The sequence below is a fragment of the Tympanuchus pallidicinctus genome, unplaced genomic scaffold (genome assembly GCF_026119805.1).
Source record: "Tympanuchus pallidicinctus isolate F22 unplaced genomic scaffold, pur_lepc_1.0 scaffold4, whole genome shotgun sequence".
NCBI lineage: Eukaryota > Metazoa > Chordata > Aves > Galliformes > Phasianidae > Tympanuchus > Tympanuchus pallidicinctus.
In genome coordinates this window covers 34661857-34685983 of record NW_026294758.1, presented here as the reverse complement: position 1 = coordinate 34685983, position 24127 = coordinate 34661857, and the positions used below count along the sequence as shown (strand labels likewise).

General features: G+C 39.9%; 2 protein-coding genes across 11 annotated transcripts; one reads left to right on the top strand and one right to left on the bottom strand.

Annotated features, from left to right (window-relative positions):
* Nucleotides 1–556: 556 nt before the first annotated feature.
* On the bottom strand, nt 557–19768 carry HNRNPK (heterogeneous nuclear ribonucleoprotein K). Of its 6 annotated transcripts, none has more exons than XM_052701559.1 (16): nt 19648–19768; nt 17454–17534; nt 17272–17351; nt 16435–16532; nt 15006–15062; nt 13471–13514; nt 12493–12565; nt 11828–11941; nt 10713–10841; nt 10006–10310; nt 9639–9693; nt 5874–5924; nt 3139–3160; nt 2980–3062; nt 2496–2665; nt 557–1663 (listed from the first exon to the last, which is right to left on the bottom strand). In XM_052701559.1, the coding sequence occupies exons 3-16, from the start codon at nt 17318–17320 to the stop codon at nt 1630–1632; spliced, it is 1284 nt and encodes a 427-aa protein (XP_052557519.1). In that variant the 5' UTR covers nt 17321–17351; nt 17454–17534; nt 19648–19768; the 3' UTR covers nt 557–1629. The 6 variants fall into 6 exon arrangements, with proteins under 6 accessions (XP_052557519.1, XP_052557521.1, XP_052557515.1 ...); XM_052701561.1 differs by having other exon boundaries at nt 557–1602; XM_052701555.1 differs by having other exon boundaries at nt 16435–16545; nt 17273–17351.
* Nucleotides 19769–19771: 3 nt separating this feature from the next.
* On the top strand, nt 19772–23619 carry RMI1 (RecQ mediated genome instability 1). 5 transcript variants are annotated; one of them, XM_052701552.1, is made up of 3 exons: nt 19772–19891; nt 20166–20355; nt 20824–23619. In XM_052701552.1, the coding sequence occupies exon 3, from the start codon at nt 20835–20837 to the stop codon at nt 22713–22715; it is 1881 nt and encodes a 626-aa protein (XP_052557512.1). In that variant the 5' UTR covers nt 19772–19891; nt 20166–20355; nt 20824–20834; the 3' UTR covers nt 22716–23619. The 5 variants fall into 5 exon arrangements, with proteins under 5 accessions (XP_052557512.1, XP_052557511.1, XP_052557513.1 ...); XM_052701553.1 differs by lacking the exon at nt 19772–19891 and adding an exon at nt 19898–20057; XM_052701551.1 differs by lacking the exon at nt 20166–20355.
* The last annotated feature ends 508 nt before the right edge of the window (nt 23620–24127 follow it).

Below are 24127 nucleotides of genomic sequence, written 5' to 3'. Positions count from 1 at the left end.
GGGCAGCAGCGAAGCGGCGTTGTGGCCGCGTCGCTGAACGCGCGCACAAAGAAGAGACACGACACACGTCCCGCTTCCTTCGCTCTTACTTATCGGACAGTCGGCTTCGTTTCCTGGACACGAAGCCGCCCCGTAATTGCCCAGGGAGGTTGTGGATGCCCCGTCCTTGGACGTGTTCAAGGCCAGGTTGGACGGGGTCCTGGGCAACCTGATCTGAATGTGAATGTTTGGTGGCCCTGCTAGGCAGGGGGTTGGAGCTACATGATCCTTGAGGTCCCTTCCAGCCCGGGTGATTCTGTGTGTGTGTGCCTCCGAGGCAGGGCCCTCGAACCCTCCCATCCCACCAAGGCAGGAATTACACCACGATTAAAAAAAAAACCAAAGAACTAGGAAAGCAAAGCGTCCTACCTGCACCTGAAGGGAAACAAAGAATCCACTCATACGTATATGCAACTCGGTTTGCAGTTTTTAATTTATTTTTGTTATTTATTTAGGAAGTGAAATTTAGACTCAAACTATAAATACAAAGGTATTACACATGAGATATTCAGGAGGCTTTTCTTTTTTTTTCTTTTTTTATTTCTCACATATTTTCTATGGCATTAAACATACAGCAGGGAAACCAAACAAGGTTAAGTTTTGTATACAACAAAAACAAGTTACAGAGTTATATACTGTCGCTTTGCCAATTCATAAGAATGCCTACCTCATACAAATGAAAGCTCTGAGAACAGCTAACCAACTGCCATTTCTAAGTGTTATTTGCATTAAGCGAGCTGTCTAGAACCAGTGTGCTTTACCACTGCTTACTCAGTGACATCACAATGTTCTTAAATATTTTATTTATGTACTGTCACCAATATATAGAGGTACTGCAAAGAGGGCCAAACACTTGCAGAAAGTCATTTTACACTAAGTTCACGTGAACATTTTTGCATTTTATCCCCATGTAGCAAAGCTGAGCCATCGCTTCACACAGTTTCATCGTTAAAAACATCCCACATAGCTCCATCTATATCAAAGAAGCATAAAGCAAGCTTAACAGCAAATTTCACTTATGCATTTCCTTGTGGGGGGAAATAAAAGGGTGTACTGATTTTAGATATTACCTTATTTATATCTAAAGAGAGATGACCACCAAGAATAGGTTCACTAAATTTATTGAAAAATCAAAAATGTTTCTTACAAAAGAGCATTACATTCTGCACACTGCTCTCAAAGGATGCCAAGGACACGTGGACTACCAGTATTCTCCCCCTTCAAAAGGAACAGTGTACATGAAAGCAGGGTGTTCACAACAGTTACAAAGAAACGTTACAATTTACCACCAACAGTGAACAAAAAATGATATTCACTCTCTCTGCTGTTTCAAAATTTCAATGTTAGTCTCACGCGCCCTTTCCCTCCCCCAAAGTATTTGTAAGGAACTAAAACATTACATCTGGTGGACAGCAAAGATTCCACTACACCTCAAATGCAGAACACCTATGAAGCAGAGGAATGTTGGCTTTTTAAACAGAAGCAGATAAAAAAAAAAAAGGTTGCAGGACTCCTTCAGTTCTTCACTAGTCTTAGAAAAACTTTCCAGAATACTGCTTCACACTATAAAAAAGAAAAAATAATCTTGCATTAGAATCCTTCAACATCTGCATACTGCTTCACACTATAAAAGAAAAAGAAAAAAGCATGTATTAGAATGATTGACCATACATCTTGCATCAACATTAACAATGACATTCTTAGAACAGATTACGTTTCAAGAACTTGTAACACAGTAAAAAATAGTTACAAAAGATTAACTGCTAGTAATTATATATATGTACACACATATATATGAATATTTTAGGCACACTTATGCATTAGTGATCTGAAGCTGAACAGTTAAGTTAAACATTAAAATCTACTATGATAGCTAACATGTTAATAAAGCGAAACTTAGCAAATTATATCTGAAGCTGTTATTTGCATTTGGCAGAAATGACAAGGTGACACTAGCAAGGTGTGAAATGCTGCTTAACAGCACCAAATTGTCCTGATTTCAACTTGTCCTGTAGAGGCATGATCTGTGCCATATGGCAGACTGCGATTTGTTGTCAATTTAATTATCTAAAAACAACAAAATCACTAGTCTTCCACACAGAACTAGACCAACATCCACTGAATCTTCTAGATTTTCTACAGGCTCTATGTAATTTATTACAAGTAGTTTGTTTGGGTTTTTTTGTTTGTTTTGCAGCAGTTTTCACCAGAGAAATCAGAGGACTGCTTGGTTAAGGTGTCTTCCAGCAAATTAGTTTTGAGGGTGTCTTCATTTTAGTTAGAATGGAAAACAGAGGAGAGTCAAGGCAGAACTACCGCTGGAGAAGTTAGTTTCAAACAGTTACTTAAAACCTGCCTTCCAAGAACCGCTATTACAAAGAAGAAACTTAGAATGCACCAGGAAAAAAAAATCAATTTAAAACTGACAGGGAGAACAACATTAAACTTCAACTTGCCTGTTCTGCAGTAAATATTGTGCATTTTGTATCTGGTCCTGTGTTCCCGTAATAGTTATAATCCGATCTTCTGAGCCTTCTAGTGGTTCATCAATTTTGATTGAAGCTCCAGACTCATGCCGTATTTGTTTGATTCTCTGGCCTCCCTTTCCAATAATAGATCCTGCCAGCTAAGGGAGAAAGCAAAGCATTCATTTACTGATGTGTCTTGACATAACAACTATTAGAAAATGCCTGTCAGTGTTTGCGCATGAGTTTAATTTTAAACTTCCTTCTTTACAGTCACAAACTCCTCCCACCCCCTCCCCCCCCCCCCAATACCAGGTACAGACATGCATCTGGGATAAAATGGGAGAACTGGCATTTTAAAAAGAAGCTGCATGGACCATTTTTTATTATTTGATATTAACTATTAAAATTGCTCTGAGTATCTCTGTGACTTCATCTTAAATAATCAAATTAAAAGCAAGATCACTTTACTTACATCTTTGGGAATCGTTACTTGTGTTGTGATGATAGGTCCTCCAAGATCTCCATATGAACCACGTCCCCCTGCATAGGAATAGTCTGATTTAAATGTATGTACCAAGCCCTTTGAAACTTCATAATTAGTTATGTATCAAAGTTCTGTAAAAAAACTTACCATATCCAGAGCCACCCTCAAACTGTAACAGAAAGAGAAAGATACTGTTCATTACTTACACGCTTCATTAACACGTTTACAATTTAAGTAACACACTGCTAACTCTGCCTATTTTATACATAAATCTCAACCCCCCATGTTACTAGCAATTTAAAAGTGCTAAAATATAACAGTCATCTTTCCCCAGTAAACCTCTAATGGCAAAATGAAACAAGAGGTGCAAATCTCATTAACCTCTCGTCCCACCTTGTCAAAAACTTCAAGGAGGTAAGACAGAAAATGACATTTAACAATCCAGACATAGCAGTTTACCAAGCAATCTTTCTAATTCATCTGTTGGTGGACAGCTCAATGCTTACCTACTACAAACTTTCAAATCAAGAGATTTGAGAACAGTTTCATTAATACTATCAGTATAGCTCAGGAGAGAAAAAAGCCTCATTTTGGTCACCAAAAGTTTGCCAGTGACTGTCAGCCCTCCTACTCCATTCATCTATATCTTAAAACACAACTTTAAATATACCTCCGTAACTTGCCTCTCAATTATAGTCCTTTCATTCTTAAAACAAGGCAGCCTTTCTTAAAACATGAAATGAGTTACTTCCGTCCTGCTAAAACACCATATATCAAATCCAAACCACTGCAATAAGCACTGCTGGCATATTTTAGGATTCAGACTAGTACTTGATATCCAAATGTTTAATTTCATGTAGTGCTGTTTAAATGCACAAAACCTCATTTTATTCTTTCCCTACAAAAGCATTTCTCTAGAATTTAATTTTTGGAATGCCAATGCTGAAATGGCTTCTGTGAGAAGAAACCAGAACTGCTTCTGTGCACAGATACAGCCAGTTCCAGCTGGCTCCAAAACACCCACAACCCACTGCTGGCGAGAGCTGAACCTACCAGCAGATTCCATGGCTCTTCTGTGATACCATATTTAAGAAAGGGAAGTAGGTAAATAAATAAATGCCATGTACCATCTGTGAGAAAGAGGAATAACAAAGGAAAGATGCGAGAGAGATTACTGCAGACTCCAAGGACAGGAGGACTACAGTATGGTAGTATGGGCAGGAAGTGCTCCAGACCACCAGAGCAGGTTTCTCCACAGTCTGTGAAGGAGATCATCATTTTCTTCACTACAGTCTATGGAGGATCACGTGAGAGCCAATACCCAAACTGCAGTTTGTGGAGACATCATGCCACAGCTGGCAGACATGCCCTGAAGCAAACTGCAGGCCACAGAGAGCCTACACAGGAGTTCCCTCTGGCAGGAACTACTGCCCATGTCAGGAGTTCAGACAGAAACACATTTTTCTGGTAGGAACATGGGTCCACTAGAGGACCCATACTGGAGCGGACTGTTCCCAAATGATTGGGAAGTCCCATTCTGAAGCAGCTCATGAAGAACTGCAGCCTGTGCAAAGGACCTGCTCTGCTGTAGTTAGGGAAAGATGGTAAACCAGTTGAGGTCCCATATTATGGAGCAAGGAAAAGTGAGAAGAGGTAGGAGTGACAGAGAGGAACTGTTGAAGAACTGGCTACCACCCACCAAAGCCCATCCTCCCTGCACTGCTTGGGCCGAGAAGGAGGTGAAAGAGTCAAGAATGAAGGACTGAAGTTAAGCCTGGAAAGATGATTTCAGACGGAAATCTCACCATTCTTGCAGTTTCAAGGCAACAAGCAACAAGAATTTTCCCCAAACTGGGTAACAGCACTTGATAATTTGTCTCATTGTCGTTACCTCATCTCATGAGCTTTTTAATCTTAGTTTCTGCCTTTGTCTTGAGGAAGGAAAGCGAGAGCACAGCTGAGACAAAGCCTAGCAGCCAGCTAAGGTCGACCCATCACAATCGCCAGACTGAGAAAGTTGTAATGCAACAACTTTTCTCAAAAAAAAAATTTATCTTCTACTTTCTTGGAACATTAAAATTAAAGCTATTTGTACCAAATTCTTCAGCTTATCACAAAATGGCTGAGATTGGCAGGGACCTCTGGGTCATCGCTTCAGACTTAATTGAGAGAGCAATCAGAGTAGCATGCTGCAGATTTACAAACACATCTCTGCTGTTGTTTGCCCTTTTTTAGGCAAAACTGCTATAAAGAACAATCCTTTATCATTTCTGCTAGTCCTCCCAAGACTATGGGACAGCAAATGAATTTGACTGCAGTTAAGTAATACAACTGCAGTGTTTCTGTGAGCTGAGAACTGATATTTAATGTCTGCTGTCACTTTTGACAATTTCTGGTACAAATACTTGATAAATCCTGTCAGAACTTTCCTTCCTAAAACCTGTTGTTCAAACTGAATATGCTCACATACACAAACAATAAGAGGCAACTTTTAATATCTCCTATTTGATATAGGAGAAAGCAACATAACAGAATCAATACAAAATACATATCCTAAGTATTAGCAATTATAATGCATCAGTTATGGATTAAACATTACTGTTTAAAATACCAAAACAGCTTATAAAAGATACAGTGGAATAGAAGAAATTCCTGTCTTCTGACTGTAATGCTACATAGCTTCGTATTTCTGTCAACAGAACATGTACATGACACACTGTTAGGACAAGCTGCCAGAAAGTTCTGAATCAGAAGATTTACTATTTTCAACAGATGAAAACTGCTACTGACTGTATTCAAGCACAAAAAAAACCTTTATCAAAACCTTTATCACTTAACCAATTCAATGAAAGGTCTTGGAAAAAAAGAGTAGGGACACTCACCAGCTCTGGTGGCTGCATGTCATCACAGGCATCTACATGACACTGCATCATCTTCCAGACAAAACATAAGAGGAAAAAAGGAAGAACAGGTATAAGTCCATGTCTTAGAGACTTAAAGGTTAGTTGCAACCAAATCCAATATAAGCTGGTACCAAGAAACTCTTCTGAACTACCTCTATACAACAGAGACAAAAAAAGTATGAGGCTTAGACAAACTACAAGACTTGTTACCTTCTACTTTCAGCATAATGGAACAGCTCACTCTCACCTCTACTGCAGTGTAACGTATTTTCCTCTAATGTAAGTAGACAAACAACTAGCAGCAAAGCATGAACAGACTTATTTTTTGGTTTTGGGTTTTTTTTTTCCTCTTTTTTAAACCTCTTCTTAAAGTACTAAATTCATACATGAAAAAGTGTTATTCTGATATAAAAATAACATTTATCCTGTATGTTTTTACAAAATGTTTATTAATGCTAAACTATCAGAGATCACCTTGATGCCAGGAGCAGATCAAGGACACTGCTTCTTATGTTCTACTAATTAATTTCTATTTACCTAATATAACCAATATTTTGGCAATATACTGCTTCCTGTCTACATTACAAATTTAATTATGTTTTTACAACACACAATATATAGAACTTCCAGAATTATATAGAAAAGACTGAAAAAAGATTAACAGGAGATTATAAAAATATAGTTTCTGAACTACTATTAAGGCATAGCCCTTTGCAGAGTTAAGAATGACACAAGACAGAGAAGATAAGCAGCATACAGATAGAAAGTTCACCTCATAATTTAAAAACAGCTTCTAAAACCCTAGCTGCATGTCTTAAGACACATAATCAAATCCTCTGGTCTATAGACTTACTGGTGCTAACAACTACTGGTACCAGAATGGAAATCAGATGTGTCTGGGCAAGGCAGTATAAGTGCCATATGAATAATAATGTATTCACTTTTTACAGAAGATGCATGCAGTCCTTGCCAATGTCAAAATCTGTTATTTTAACTTTCATCCATCCTATAAATTTTCATTTTTTCCCTACGTAGGTAAATTAAAGAGATGTCTGATATTCTTCCTTTACTGATTTTTACATGGTTTGTATTACTAATGTTTAAGACATTTGATATTTGCAATAAGAATTGTATGAACTTTTACTGCAGTGTCTATACAGGAATATACATATATATACATGCCTAAGTTTAAAAAAAAAAAAGAACTAGGAATCATATGAAGGAGCAAATTATGGAATACATGCCATGAAAGTTTCTGAAGATGTACCCCATTTAAGAGATGTATTTCATTTTAATTCTCTATAAACCTCAATTTATAATGTTTACTACTGTAAAAATTATTTTAAAGCTAAAAAGGGGGAGGAAAGTAGAGCAAATAAAGTGGCTCATTATCCATTTTTCTACCAGTTTGAGCTGAGATGGAGCTAATTTTCTTCACAGTAGCTTGTATGATACTATGCCTTAAGTTTATGCTTTAGATTTTTGATAAGAACAACCTGATAACTCTGTATTTTTTAGTTACTAATGAGCAGTGCTTACAGAGTCAAAGTCTCCGATTTTCACACTGCTCCTCCAGTGAGCAGGCTGCAGGTGCATAAGTAGTTGAAATGCAGCAAAACCAAACTGACCAAATGGAAGGATATTCCACACTATACAATACTGCACTCAGCAACAAAAGCTGGGAGTGGATGGAAGGAAAGGACCATTTCCCAATGTCCTCCTACGGGTTTGTCTTCCCAAGAAACCATTAGGTGTGTTGGAATTCTGCTGTCCTGGAAATGGCTGAGTATGTGCCAGCCATTAGGAAGCAGCGAATGAATTCCTTAGTCTGCTTTTGCTGTGTGCAGGTTTTGCCTCACCTACTCAACTGTCTTTATCTTGATCCACAAGTTCACATTTTCACCCTCCCAATTCTCCACCTATCCACAGGAGAATGGAAATGAGTGAGTGGCTGTGTGCTGCTTCCCTGCCTAGGGGGTTCATCCACAACCACTGCTGATAGTTTCGTGTGCATTTATGTATTTGAAAGAGCCACGGGAATTGAGGTGTTAAAAAAAAAAAAAAAGAAAAAACATATTCAATTCTTTTTCCAATTGTCTGAATAGTTCTCATGGTCCACAGGCATTTCATCTGGAGTAGTTACAGCCTGCAATGTATAGTTGTTAAGGAGAAACAATATAGATCTGTTTTTCAGAAAAAGCTTTCAGAATAGAGAAAGTATGTCAAATGAACCCTTGCAAAAAGCAGCACACGATTCCAACTGTAAGCTAGGCAAAGAAAATTAACATTATTTTAAAATGAAAATTTTTTCATCTCAAAATTTACAAGGCCGTCAATGTCTTGTCTCAGCATCCCAAAAATGAATGGTTCAACATTCAGCCTCAGTGGTCTTTTTACTACTGCAAATTTACTCCTTTACTAGAAAATAAAACTGGCAAAACAGGACGTTTTATCTCTAAGATTTTGGAGATGTCTGCCTGAGAAAAGCATCTACTGTTGCCTTTTTGTTTTATCTACATAATACACAAAGCAGTGGTTTTGGTCTATGAGAATGAACACATGTGATTACACTTTCTTATGGACATTCAAGTCAAGAAAGTAAAGGTCAACTTTCAGATTAACAGACCAAACAGGAATCTACACAATTTTTCTATTCTAGCTGGAAGGGAACAAAGCTAGAAGACATTGCCGCTTGGGAATAAAGCTAAGCAAGACTGCTGAACCAGATACACAAGAAAGGGCAAGCTGCCACATTTGTGATCAGCTTCACAAACTGTAAATATGAAAACACAAAAACTCGGCTTTGACAACCTATGAATACATGTAAATAATTAGTTTGGTATTATTTCTTGATTCTTCCAGTTTATTAGGATATTAAGTAGTGTAGGCAACACTTCTTAGTATCTGTTACGTGCAAGGCTTTAATTTCAACACTTCCAGTGAGTATCCAGCATCCTTGTAATATGTACTTCCAGTAACTCTTACTCCCAGAAGGTACAGATGTGTAAAACCCATTTATTGATACTTCCTCTTTATTTCTTCTTCATTCATTAATTTTAAGAATATTTTTTAAAAATCTGAAAAAAAATCTCATCTGTCATTTTAAGAAAGGTACCCAACAAAGCTAAAGAAAAAAAAAATGTTACCACAGACAGCTATGATTTTTCTTCCTATTACAAGTAGAGGAATCTATTACACTACAGAGGATTGCTGGAGAAGTTACACATCAGGATAGTTTTAAAAGTTTCCGTAAACTATGATTCCACTCTCCTTTCCCTTCCCTCCCAAGCAGTTATTAGCACTAATATGGTTAAAAGTACTTAATTTAATATAATAAAGTTCAGTAAAAATATAAATTACTACTGATCTTTAGTTGCCTTTTTAACATGTGTGTTAAGACATCCATGAATAAAATAAGGTAATTGTTTTGATGACTTTTTCTTTATTTGAAAAGCCTAGAATCTCCTGTTTCTGTGGTTTTCCCTAAAACAAAAGTCTAAAAGAAAGTCAGTGCACAATAAAGCACAGTACAACTTGCTGTGAACTGATGGCAGAAGCAGGTAACAGGGGAGGTTAAGGTTATTGTCCTACATAATCCTTATTTCCTAAACACTCCTTTGAAAGAGGGACTGCTTTTATAGAGAAAAGACTATATAAGTGCTTGTGTTTAACAACAGTACCTTCAGACAGTCATGTGCTGAACTGTGCTTATAAAATATGAGAATGTGAATTTTGAACTCCTACCATTCCATCGTAACGGTCTCCTGGTCTGCCTCTTCTGTCGTAAGACATCAGATCTCTGAAATGAAAAAACATCTCGTAAATCACATCATAAGCCAGTTTCCTACATTCTCATTCACATTTTCACATTCATGAAATGTAACTACTTTAGCAAGGTAGTGAATGACAAAAAGAACTCTACAATGGCCACCGTTCTAGCAGCCTCCATGCTACAGTACAAAAAATAAATTCCAATACATTTCAAAGTGCTTCAGAGGAATATATACACAGCCTTCACTATGAGCATGGAAGTGTGAAGCAAACACTGGGGAACCTGAACACAATTCAATACAACTTGACTTTTATACAGTGTATTTATGCAACAACTCACCCGCCACGAGGAGGTGGAGGAGGAGGAAGGGGAAGATTACGAGCTCTGCTGCCGCCTCTGCCACCACGACCTGGTGGAGGTGGTGGAGGTCCTCTACGAGGGCTCATGTCGTCATAATCTCTTCTTGATGGAGGCATAGGTCGACCACCACGGCCAGGAGGCATTCGATCAAAACCTCCTCTCCCACGCATAGGAAAACCCACCGGGCGTCCCCTTCTATCATCAAACATAGTAAAGCCACCGTAGTCGTATGTTTCATCATAGAAGTTGGGATCATAAGGCTGAGCCCGTCCTTTTATTGGAGACTAAAATAAAGAAACAAGAAGTTAGCACCATTATAATTAGCATATTTAAATATATTACATGTATAGAAGCATTTATATCTTATTTTTGATTTCACAATGCTTGTAAGAAAGGAAAAGGTGATGAGTTTCCTGTAAACTTGATAATAGAGGAACTGCTATTACTTATCAGTTGCACTGATTTTCACTTTTTGCATTAATGTTAAATGAAGCATGAATAATGTCCCACTAGTATAGAAATTGCTTAAGTGCATCCCAATTCTGGAAAACAACAACTACTTCAAAACTTCACATTCCAGCCCTTTGCTACTAGAAAAGTAGGAAGTACTGTAATGTTCCAACCAAATGATTCCTATTGCTCAGGAATGCCAAAAGAAGAATAAAATCAAATGTAATAAACATTACCTCAGAGATAAGATCCAAAATAATCTTGATACATTCAACAACTCTATCAGGTTTTCCACCAATAAGCACCACTCTGTCAGTTGAATGAGGACAACACTCTTGGAAGAGCTTAATGGTGGTTTGAGTGTTCTATTGAAAAGAAAATACAAGACTCTGAAATATAAACTTTATAAATTCCTTGACAATAAAATGGTTAAAATGCCCACTGAAGTGCTTTTAAATAAACAATTCCAAAGGCAACTGAATTTCCAATTATTTTAAGTACTTTCTTACTTTTGAGTTCTCATAATAAATTTTATTTTAGAAATGTGTATTTTAAAGCTCTGTAACTATATATTTCTCTATTAAGAGGAAAAATAGTTCATTATTTTCCCTTTGTTATTTATGGCTAATGTATACTACTGCTAAACTAAATACTAACATAAGGATCACACATCCATTGCAAGCTTACAGGTTTTATTAACTTTCACTTGTCAGGAAAACATGCTTTGGATACAAGACACCAATGTTGCTAGGATTACATGCCTAGCCACCTTATCTTTGTCAACATACACAGAAGATTGTCAGCTTATACATGAACTGATCTGAAATTGCCTCTCATACAATACCAAGAAAGGACAGAGAACAAAGGTCTTTTAAGTTCACAGAAACCATTAGCTGTTTTGAACAAAACCTTCATTCCTGCACTGAAGGAAAACAACGGTCTTGAAGTTTTAGATAGATATTCAAACATCTACTGCATGATCTTCATGATTGTGTGGAAACGGCTTCGCCTTAAATCATTCTGCATGTCAAGCCACTCACCCCAAGGAATCTAAGTCAATACAGTAGATCCTTCCAGGAGTGATGAACTTTTTAAATTTAGAAGCGTCCTTTATAAACGCTACCCTACCAGAAACATTGCTTAAAAGCTTGAAGAGAAGTACGAGCCTCTATTATTAATCATCTCTTTACTCCTGAATGTTCCCAATAAAAATTCATCTCAGGGTACAGAAATCACACACGCTGTGGTAACAAGGAACTATCAACAGAGGATACCCACATTTGCACTTTATGAACGCAAAACACACAGACACAGAACACAAGCCAAGTCTTGCAAGAAAAGGAAACAGTACCTCTCTGAGTTCTTTGATTTTAGCACCCTTGACACCAATAATTCCTCCTGCCAAACTCTGGTGAATAAGAAGTCTTAACTCACAGTCAAAGTCGCTGCCTTTGTAGTGTTGATACTGTCAGAAATATACGTTGAAGAAGGAAATAAGAGACAATTTTTTTCCTCCAAAGATAATAGCATGATTTAGTAAACTGCAGAATTGTAACTCTTTATTTCCTTTCATATGATAGCATCTTGCCTCAACATCAACTGCTGTCAAGATCATCTTCTTTACTTCTATTGTGACATTGCAAAATTTTCTGTAACAATTTCAGAAGATAGCAAACAGTGCAACAAGCTCACAAAACCAAGGCAGGGTACAAATGAGAATACAAGTGCTTATAACTAGAAACTAAAGAAAGTTAGGAGACAAGTGTTCTGGAAGCAGGAGGAAGGGGAAAGCTGCTCCAAATATTCATTTAGTATTTAGAGACCGCTCTTTCTATCACCTATCAAAAAATATATATATATACCAACACGTAGTTTGACAGTTGTGCTGCTTCTTTAGAAAATACAAAACAAAAGCCTTTTAATTTAATGTATTAAAAAGCAGCAAATCATCTAGAATTATCTCACTTTAAAAGCAAACCTTGTGGGTATAAAGAACAAAAATGTTAAGAAACTTACCTCTTCTAAAGTAGGGATAATCTTCTTCAAGATTTCTCCAATTGTCTCTATATCTGCACTTATACTCAAGATGCTGTCAGAACCCACAGTGCCAGACAATATGGAGAAGGTGAAAAGAAGAAGCAGAAGTAAATTTTTTATTCATAATGATACTTAAAATTCTAACAAGATTTACTGTACTGAAGAACTTAGTCAATATTCCCCAAATAAAGTAAACCTGTTTTCTGAATTCAGAACACATGCATCTTTGTTTATAACCAATACATATGCATGATAAATTTAAGATTAGGTAGGTCTTGCAGAGAGACAGAGAGAGATAGAAAGAGAGAATGGGCTTTTGGAAGGGCTCAGATTAAGTGGGCAAGAAATTGACGCAGAACTGAAAGCAGAAGTGAATATTCATGTTCCCCGCCACCACTAATTTAGGATACCCTCGCTGTTACATTGGTAAAACTGGCACACCTTCTCGTAGTATAAGTGGGGATATGCAAGTGGTGAACACTGTATCTGGAGTAAGATTATGATACCAGTTAGAAATTAGATTACTAATGGGCTCTGCAAGAAAACAAATACAAATGCAAGACAAAAAAGGACAATACAAATGAGAAGTGAAGGAAAGTGAACCAGAGTTAGCATTTCATCAGAAATAATTATGAACAGGCAATGTTGAGGGAGCAAGGTGGGCCACAAAGACAGAGCGAGAGACTACTTTGAAACAATTTGATTTACAATGCAGCGAATATGCAACACTTGAAGCTGTGCTCCTTCCATTGAAATAAAATTAGTGGATTGTTTGGGTGGGCAACTCACGTAAAAGTTCAGTGACAAAAAGACTTAATGGGGAAAATAAGACAGAAAACTTGAAAAAAAACAATACACCGTCTATAAGGGGATACTATTTAATTATATAAAGGCAGGTAATAAAATACATTTCTCTCTTTCTAATCAGGCAGTGAGGCATAAACTGTTGGGACATACCGCTCGGGGCCACTGCTGTCTGGGACTGAAACACTGGCATTGTACTGCATTGGTCATTGGCGTTCGTGGATGTTGGCATTGGGCATGGGTATTCAATCGGAAGTTGTCAAGTATGGTACCCGTTTGGCAACGAGCACATTTTTGGGCATAGCCAACCAGGGTTTTCACATGGGCGTTCAGGGGCGGATGGGCCAACGTCATGGTGGGCAACGCAGGGGCAAGACGATCCAGTACATGGGCAACGGAGATATATGGCCAAAAAAACAAGGAGAGGGAAAAGGGGGAAAAGCAATAAATTTTAATTTAATACAAACTATACTCATTACTCTCAATTAATGAAACAAGCTTACGTTGTTCTGAAGACTAACACAATAACGGATTGCTACAATGACTGTGGCTTATCAGTGTGGACCTTAAAAATGAGTCACTATCTGACTGAACTAACTTTTAACATATGACGTTTCAGTAGCAGGCTGGCTCATGAGGGTAGACACAAAACCTGTCAAGACTGATACTACGAAGACCTTGGGCAAATAGGGAATGTTAGTTTTCCAGACCAGTCTAAATTATCTGGACTTAGGTGATCTACTAATTATTAAAAAAAAACAAAACAAAACAAAACAAAAAAACCAAAAAAGGAAAAAAAAAAGAAAAACGAGAAAACCACTAGCTGCCAAAGAGAGCATATGTATGATTCCTGACCATTTCAGCTTAAAGCTACTTGCTGTATTTATGACCTTAGGTGGAACAGATTTCTACTGAGACATTGCCAAATGCTGTGTTGAACAGAGTTTTGCTTGAAAAAATTGTTGAAATTGTAGTTGATGTTAAGTACAGGAGTGTAAACAAACAGAATTTAAGAAGCGTTGCCAAGTTTTATAAATACATAACATTAATGCTGAACACGTGTTTAATCGTAAGAGTCAACCCACTATAAAATATGAGTAAGCATGTAAGTCATGACTGTTGAAAAATGTTTCCAAGTAATACAATCGTGTTTCTCTACTGCTCTATGCCCATACTGTAACCAAGTAAACCTAACATTAATGTTTTTGTGTTTCATGTGCAAGCTGTTAAGGAATGGACAGACAATTTTCATGTTTTGTTGTGTGTGTTTATTCTTGGTTTCTTTTTTTGAAGGAAGTTATAGAACTCCTCTATCACCAGGTTATGCCAGCCACCTGCAATGGTTTCAGCAGCACTATAATTGATTCACACACTTGGGAAATGGTACAATTAAGGGTTTTAAGTTTTATCAGTGTTCCTTGTTAGGATGTTAACTCACTTGAAGTGTGTAATTTAGTGGAATTCTACTCAAAGGAAGAGAGGTTTTAATATAAACCTCTTCTGTCATGGGTCAAGCTGGGCTTTAATTACTAAGATCCCTACTCTAACAACCTACAAATAGCTGGTAGCTAGACTACTGGTGTCTAGAGTTGAATTGCTCCCATTTCTAAATATGAATGCAACCAAGCTTTCGATGTAGTGCTCTGAAAGAATTGGTGTTAAATTAGTTTAAACTCGTGTATACTCACGTCTGTACGAAGTGCCTTAATATTTTTGCCACCTTTTCCAATCACTGCTCCAGCGTTCTAAAAAAGAGTTTTCAGAAGTCACATTTTGCCAACAATTCCGAGGTTCAGAATAAGAACTATGTATCTACTTCCGTACTATCCTGCTGGGAGGGGTTGAAGGAGCAGGAGTGTAGTTGGGTTTGCTTCTGAAAGGTTTGGATCAAATGGAAACAAACTAATAAGGATTTTCCATAGGAAAAATACCAACAACTCTAATTAAGAATTCTAAGGGAGGAGTATTTAGCTTTACAACTAATATTCAAAATACAACTTCAACATACAACTTCAATTCAAAATTTAAGTCTAGACAATTCTGCCTATGTTAGAACTATCTCATAGTTAAGATTACAAGTTTGAAAAAGAGGATTCCATGAACATCAGCAATTTCCCTAATTTAACCTTTTTTTTGTTGTTGTTTTAATGTTCACAGATTTCACTCTTGCTCTCCAAACAATTCTTGATAATTGTAAGGGTTTCCTTTAGTTTACATCTATTTAAGTCAACTGACTTTTCAGAGGGGTGCATTTGGCAAAAAGCAAAGACAACATTAACAATCGCTAACTTTCTAAACATTTCTAAAGAAGCACCAGAAGTAAGTTAGCAGAGTTCAAAGAAGAGTAAATGCAAAATTACATTCTGCTTTTTTCTTTTATTTTTTTACCAGGTTATTTCAAAGACTACATGCAGATCATACCTGAGGCTAACAGCACACAAACATTTCCACGTAACTTGATTACTGGGCAGATATGCTGCACGGAGCTCAGATATTTCCCCATGCCAGCACAAAAGACTGAGATGCTTCAGACAACATAAATTATCTTTAACAACTGTAAGCAGTAGAGGAAATTCACATATAGCAAGTTTACAGGAACAATTTACACTAGTGCATGAAGCTATTGCAATCCCTGAAGTTTTATTCCCACATTTTTTCCTGTTGGTGCATTTGAACAGATTTAGGAAATCTGACAGTGAAAGTTAGTAAAATCCCAATAAGCTCTCATCTCAGCTACCACACAATTAACAATCACTGGCTGACCATTCTTTGAAGACTAATGCACAGTCACATACCCCTTTCCCCCTTCTCTGCTCCAAAATGACAATCCACTCAAACACAAGCAATACAGCTGTTCATTTCTATTGCTTTTTTTCTTCAGAATTTGTCTTCTTTAAAGAAATCAGCACATTCTCAAGAACTTACCCTTTGAGTTACTGAAGAAAACTCCATCACAATAGTCCTACTATTATCTATGCAGACTGAGAAATATTTCTACTTACTTTATATTAAATAAAGCATGCTCTTTCTAAACCTATGTCCCAAATTACACTTTGTCCAAGCTGTCTTGAGCAACACTATAAGCAACAACAGAGCAATAATAAAAAGATAGCATACTTTGCTTTGAAGCAGGATACGTAATTCAACCATCTCATCTGTATTCCGAGATCTTTTGAAGGCCTGTTCTTCCTCCATGTCTTCTGCAGGACGTTTGCCTGTAGAAAGGTCCATAGGGAGGAAATACAAACATTTATTTAACTTTCTAAGTCAAAACAAAATGAAACAAATTCCAAGTTTATCCTCCTCCTCATACATTACTGCTTATCAGCCCACCACTAATTATTGATGTCCAATCTCAGGTTCATAGCAAGTCAACAGGCTTTTACACTACCAGTCTGCATCAGTTATTGAGATCCCATTTAAAAACCCTAGAATCATGACTTAAATGTCAATATTACACGCTTGTTTGGTGACACATTAGCAACATGCTGTTTCAAACAATACAGCATCACCTACCCAGTATTTCCTCTTATAATTTACAACTGTGAAAACCTTTCAACCAAGAAGTTCAAAGGCAGCTTGTCCAACAGTGAAATAATGGTGAAATAACAGGAAAGCAGCATTTCAAATGCTGTTTGGAAAAACTAGCATGAATCAACTCAGCACTACCTCCCTAACTTCCTGCAATGCAAAAATACTGTCAGGAGACATTACTGTTATTTTTATGTAGTTGCAGCCATTTAGGCAATCCCTAAAGCATTCAAAGAAAAATTATGCTTTCATGCTTCAAAAGTCAGTCAGACAGAGCACCGGAATTGGAAGATTTAATGCAGAATGCAAGATGGGAGCTGGTAAATGCTAATTTTATACAATTAAAGCATTACAAGATGTTTAGGAACAATGAAATTATAAAAGGCTGATTCAGAAAAAAAAACAGTCCTTGAAAAAATTTACCATTTGTCTCTGTGTTGGTAAAGGTCTCCTCCTGTTGTTCAGTCTCCATCACCTTTTTTTCTTAGGCTGGCAGATAAAACCTGTTGAAGAGTAAGAGTTAGAATACCTACTACATAAGAAAGCGAATTGTGCATTATATTTAAGAGAAAAAGAAAAGATGCATGCCTGCTTCTGAGACTTACCGCTGTTATATATCCTTGTGGAGAAAAACCTCAAGTATTCTGGGCGGGATCAAAATCCAACAGCCTATCACCTCCAAAAACCTATGAAAACAGCACAGATGAGTTGTGACTTGCTTCCTGCTACGATTCTCACTACAGACAGAACAAAAAAGAGGTCTGACCCAAGTTTTTGCTGTAAAGCTCTTTATAAATGAGAAAACATATGAAGGCCAAAGACACCACTAACAGGTGATATTAAACAAATCTGTAACCTTACAAATAAACAATTATAGTCTTAAGTATCATAGTTTACAAGCATTTGGTAATATTAAGTAGTTACTGTTATTAACTGTGATTTTCAGATACTTAGAAGAATACAATTCCTCTGCTCCGAGTGTTTAATTCTGAATAATTTCAAATAAAAACCAGGAAATTTCTGGTAACTGTCAACATTATTTTTTATAAGTCTTGTGTCAACTAACTAGCAGGCATTTTAACATGTCTACTTTCGTTAAATCCATCTGGAAATACTCACAAGGCCAGACAGGAATAATTTTGTAACTTAATTTCTTCCAAAACATAATTTCTACAGATAGCACCACCACACAATCCACTCGTCTCCCTGGTAACTTATTGTTTAATTTCCAGCAAATGTCTGAGAGTCTGGTTTCCACAAAGGAAAGAAGGGAGGAAAGCCCAACTTGTTAAAGGTAGACCCAGCCAGTTGTTAACTTGTTACAACTGCACAGTAAGGGACAGGTGGCAGCCGTGGAGCAGCTCCTTCTCATCAGAGGTTGGCCCTTGCCTTGCGTGAACTAATGAGTCTCAACCAGACACTGCCAAAACGCTATTATGCAGTGAAAGAGATTTTTACAAGGTTCAATCAGCCCATCTGAACACCGGTTATTCCACTTCCGACCATCCCAAGAATTTCAGCACCGCAGGGAAGGGAATGAAATATAATATCTTGGTTCAGGGCTTAATCTCCCCCAGCCTCCTTTACTGATCACCCACAGCAAATCTCCCCTGTCACGTGTACTTAAGGTGCTCTGCGTTACAGTGCCTGCTCTGTAAACCGAACCAATGGCATTAATGTGACGAACGCAACATTCTTACAAGCACCAGGAGGACAAAGCGTTCACGAGCGGCCGCAGCCCCGAGAACAGCACAGGGAAAGGCAGACACGGTTCTGTTCCGCTCTCCCCTCGCCGCCCGCTTCCCGGGCAGCCGCCGTTACGTAACCCGCAGCCCGAGCCGCAGCTACCGGCGGCGTCGGCGCGCAGCAGAAATGGCGGCGGCTGCAATGGCGCCTGCCCGCTGCTAGGCGGAGCCGACGGCGGAGGAACCTCCACCATGCGGCCGCACGGAGATCTCCCCCCTCCCGCCACGGGGAACACAAAGAAGGCGGTCGGCGGCTCTCGCCTCGCCGTCTGGGACGGCCCGGCGGCAAGAGGGGCTCCGCGAAGAGGCAGGCGGCGGCGCGGGACACACCGCTCCGTGCCGGCGCAGCCTCTCGGCGCAGGCCGCGGCCGCCAGCGCCCTCCCCCCGCCGCCATAACCGCCGACAACTCGCCCCGGGCGCGGAGTTGCCGAGGGCGGGCGGAGAAAGGAGGAGGCGGCGGCCGCTCTCCCGCCCTCCAAAGTAGCCGCTGCAGCACCGCCAGCCTCGGCCGCACCGCTCGTGCGGGGCCCACGCCGCTCTTCGCATCCTCCCCTCCTTGCCGGGGCCGCCCCGCTCTCCTCCTCCTCCGCACAGCCTCACCGAGCTCCCCGCGGGACCCTCCTAAGTCCCACGGTCCACCCGGGCCTTTCTCCTCGCCGCGTCACGGAGGGGTGCTGCGCGGCCCCGCTGCCCCCCCCGATGTGGCCCGGCCTCCCCGCGCCCACCTCCCCTAGCCCGGCTGGCACACTACGCCCCCCCGTTGCACCTCGCCGGGGGGCCGACGTTACCTGCAGCCGCCGCCGGCCCCCGCGCACACAGCAGAGAAAGGGGTGCAGCCCCCAAGGCCGACGCGCACCTCCGCCGCCGCCCGGCGATTGGCTCCGCCGCGCCCCCCCCGCGCGGCCCTGCCGCCGCCCCGTTGGGGAAGAGCGCTGCCCCTCAGCGCTCCGCTCCGCCCTCCGAGTACGCCACGGCGAGGCCGGCCCGGCCGTTTTCGGGAGGGCGATGTCCGCCGTCCCGGGCCATCCCGCCGCGCCCCTGCGGTACGCCTACCTGCCGGGCGAAAAGCCGCCCCTGGAGCGGCGGCGGCGGTGGAGACGGCGGGAAATGGCGAAGGAGACCGACAGCACCCTCGTCGCGCGCAAAGAAAATGGCGCCTACGAAAACCCCGCCTGGCGCCTGCTGCCCGGCGCCGAGGGGGCGGGGCTCTCGCGAGGCCTAGAACGGCGCGCGGATCGCGGCTGTGATTGGCTGCCGCGGCGCGCGGGCTCGGGATGACCCCCCCAGCGGGGCTGCGGTAAGTGCGGGGTGCGTCGGTGGTGCCTGGAAGTCTCTCTACGCCTGTTGAGAGCCCTCGAGCCTGTTCTAGGCGTTCGCACGCTGGTGGTGCTATGGTGGGGCCTTAGGGAGCGTTGAGGCGGGTGTTCGTTTATGTTGCTGTGGGATATAGCGGCCAAAACCAGGTACTGTGTATTTTGGGTGTTCTGGGGGTGAAGTAGTTGCAGGCACGGTTATGCAGTTTGGATGCACACAACTACTCCCTAAGCTAAACAGAAAGTGCGGCCTTTTAGCCCCCAGTGATCGTCAGGTACTGACTGCCGTGACGTGTGGCCGTCAAACCCTGCCCTGAGGCTCGAGATATCAGAGGTATTTCCTGTGGTCGGGCCCGAAGCTCAACTCCAGTGCCACAGGAGCGAGCAGATCTGTGTTGTGGATGGGGCCTTCTGCTTCTGTTCACGAAATGGGACAGTGTTATCTCAGGTCAGTTCCTGAAGTAAATTCAATGTTAACAGTGGCACCCAGAAGAAGAAAAAATAAAATAAAATAAAATAAAATAAATAGGAGATCCATTTTTGTGTGTAGCTCTGGTCAGGAGATTTGTTTTGGTCTGATCTTTCCACACACAGCAATGGGGAAGCGGTTGCGTACTTCTGATTAAATCATCAGGAAAGAAGGACTTCCCCAGAAGTGTTGGGTGTTGAATACTGTTCCTCCATGAGCAAGCTGCATAGGTTGCTGATGTTAGCTGAGGCTTACTTGTTTAAATGTTGCATATTTATTTTTAGTATCCGTGGAAGCGTTTCTAGTTGAAAATGCTTCTATGTTGTCACACTTAGAATAGCTGGGCTTCTAAATGAGAGAAAATTGCTGAATTGTAGGAGTGAAAGATATGTCACAAATACAGCTGTTGTCAGAAGTGTAAGTATATCTTTCTGGATTTTGTTTTAGCTTGAAAGAAAATGTCTGCACCTAATGTCACAGCAAGAGTGGAAACCTGGCTTTCATCTACATGGCACATTAAAGTTCCTTTGACATGGCTGGAAGCATGTATTAATTGGATTCAGGAAGAAAATGGTGGTGGCAACTTAAGTCAGGCTCAAATTAACAGGCAGGTATTTGAGCAGTGGCTGCTTACAGACCTAAGAGATTTGGAATATCCGGTTTTGCCTGATGGTATCTTAGATGCCCCCAAAGGAGAGTTGTCTGGCTTTTACTCCTTGCAGATTGACTCATTGCTTGACGTTAGCCAACCAGCATATTCCCAGCTGCAGAAGATAAGAGGGAAAAGTACTGTAAATGAAGAAGTAACAGCCAATACTCAGGCATCCCAAAAGCCCTGGGAAGCAAAGCCTACCCGAATGCTGATGCTGCAGCTAACTGATGGGATACATCAAATCCAGGGCATGGAGTATCAGCCAGTGCCTGTCCTCCATAGCAGCCTTCCACCTGGAACAAAAATCACCGTGCACGGTAATGTTGCATATCGTCTTGGAGTCCTTTTGCTTAAACCAGAAAATGTAAAACTTTTGGGTGGTGAGGTGGATGCTCTTCTGGAGGAGTATTCTCAGGAAAAGGTCCTTGCTAGATTACTTGGAGAAGCTGAGAACCCAGATTCTGTTGGACAATCTGGTCATGAACAAATTGTTCCAGGTCATGTGGATGAATTAGGACAATCTCTAGGCCCTTCGGATGAGGAGCTCTTGGCCAGTCTTAATGAAAATAATGATTTTATTTTAAACAATGAAACATCTTTAGAAAGTGGATACTGCAGTAGAAGCAATAATTTTAGTACAGCCTCAGGTTCACTCACTGCACACAATGAAAATGCTTTGCAACAGGAATCAGTAAATCATTCAGATGAACAAACTCCACCTCCTATGGAGTACGACGATGCCTTTTTAAATGACTTTCCTTTGGAAGATGACATTCTTCTGGAAGAAGAGATCCAAAGAGAACTACAAGAAGTGCCATCAGTTGCCAGGAATGGAAATGTAAATTTAAGTACTGAGAGAATTCCACATGTATACCAAAGCTCTCGTGGCTCATCTTTAAGTGAAACTTCTGAAAAAGATGATGGATATGAATGGGAGAAGCCTATAGAAGTTACCAGCCAGCGAAAAAATCTAGGAAGAACAGTATCTACTGGTGATAGAACTAGTACTAGTGGCTTTTTACAGTGTAACAGTGTATCTCAGGCCTGCAGCTCGGCTGCTGTTCTTTCGGAAATTCCTCATGAAGAAAGACTGAATGATTTAGGCCTGGATGAGAGCAGCTGTCAGTCCCGTCATGCTCCTGACAGCAGGCAGTTGAACAAGGATCCTGTATCTTTCTCAAAAACTGTTCCAGAAGCAGATCAGCAGGCCATTCTCTGCAGACCAGAAAATGCACGTTATCTCGATTTAGATTCTCCACCTTTCACGTACATTTCCCTTCTCCTTGCAAAAAAGCCAGAAACGGTTACAATTGTGAAAGTGAAGTGTTTTATTGTAACTCTCACTGGAAATCTCACAAGCAGTAATGGGTCCTGGGGTATAAAAGCTAAAGTTTCAGATGGCTCTGCTTACCTTGAAGTAGATTTTGCTGATGATATTCTAACAAGTTTGATAGGATTTTCAGTGCCTGAAATGCATATGTTGAGAAAAGATCCAGCTTTACAATCAAAGCTTAAGGACGGTTTAGAAAGATGCCAGAAACAATTGATAGATCTCTGTTGTTTGATGACTATAGAGTTTAATCCATTTCAGTCTAAAGCCACTGTCTTAATACTACAGGATACTGATGCAAGACATCTAGAACAACTGAAGAAACGTTTAAATAAAGAAAATGTACAAAGCTACTGACATAACAGAAACATTTAAATTAATATTTCCTCCAAGAGTTGAAAGTTTAACATTTTGAAGTTACATGGTGTGCTTTTTCTTTCAGAGAAAGTTGTAGAAAAATGAGAAGAGGGGATGAATTGATGGGAAAGAATTTAGCACTGTGCTTCTTAAGTGACAGCATTGAGTTACATTTTCACGTAGTTCTGGCTTGATTTAAAACATTCATGTATCCTTCTAATTCAGCAAAATCTTCTGTGTTCTTGACTGGTATTCTGTAGGAGCAGATTTTGTCAGGAAATGAATAATAAAGAACAAACCTGCTCGTTCTTACTCTTTCTTAAGGGTGAATTCTTACCTGATATTTAAAAGGTAGCTGTGGTGGAAAGCAACTGAGTAAATCGCGATAGAATTATTGTTTAGGTGTGATCACTTCTGAATATGCCAGCTTGAAAATTTGTGTAGATAGTGTTTGTACAAGAGCCTGAAGTATAGAGAAGTGGAAGATTTTCTTCTAAAAATTTAGGTGTAGAAAAACCCAAAAACCTACATATACATAAATGGGATTAAAAAAAACCCAAAAACCCTGTATTTAAAATACTTGGCAATTTAAAAAATATATTTTATTAGCAGAAAATAATTATTTTAACAAATATGTTTCTATATTTTGGCATGTTAATCATTGCTAATATTTTTGAACCCAGGCGAACTTATTCATTAGCTCTTACAGTGTTTACTAGTCTAATCTCTCCACAGAGTTGTTAAAAACTTATGCTACAAATCTCCCATACAGTAATGTTGGCCTTAATTTTTGTTTTGTATTTCTGCTTTTAGAGTGTATATAAGTAAACATTAAACTTCTTGTATAAATTTTGGTGAAAGCTATTCTGTCACCTTCAGAGAAAAATTATAATATATAAAAATCTTTTTGAGTGTATAGAGAATGATAAATATTTTTGTTTGGTTTTGTTCTTCCCTTTTCTTCTTCCCACCTTTAACCTTCATTTTGCTGTTTGAAATGAGTGAAATTCTGAATTCTTCTAGGAGTAGGGTGATAACAGCATAAGTCTGTGCAGTGTTGAGAGAGTGTGTGGAGAAAATTGGTAGTGAAGAGAGGGATTTTTCATTTGGGTTGTCATTATTTAACTTTTTTCATAGCCTTTTCCCTTTCTAAACCATGGCTGCTAGAACTTTGGAAGTTGCTGTGAGACTCTGCCAGCATTGCTTCCCTGCTTTGCACCCAGTTGAGAGTTTTTCTTCAAGACTCCAAGGAACTTAAAGAAAAGCAGAGGTAATTTGCTAAATAAGATAGAAATGGCTGCAGGTTGAGAAAGGAAAAGTTTTGTGAGGCGAGGGCCTTTTTATGCCTTTTGTTTCCAACAACTTAGAACTATAGGAATTCCTGTGTTGCTTTTTACTTCCTCTGCTTCCCT

What these genes read in the sequence shown, in the direction of transcription:
- HNRNPK (XM_052701555.1), bottom strand. Translation starts at nt 17,320, where the DNA reads ATGGAGACTGAACAACAGGAGGAGACCTTTACCAACACAGAGACAAAT. An exon ending in GACAGCAGTGGCCCCGAGCG is followed by an intron (nt 12,566 to 13,470) that starts GTATGTCCCAAC and finishes GGGTTCTGACAG; the next exon opens with CATCTTGAGTATAAGTGCAG. An exon ending in AAATCAAAGAACTCAGAGAG is followed by an intron (nt 10,842 to 11,827) that starts GTACTGTTTCCT and finishes TCTTTTCAATAG; the next exon opens with AACACTCAAACCACCATTAA.
- RMI1 (XM_052701551.1), top strand. Translation starts at nt 20,835, where the DNA reads ATGTCTGCACCTAATGTCACAGCAAGAGTGGAAACCTGGCTTTCATCT.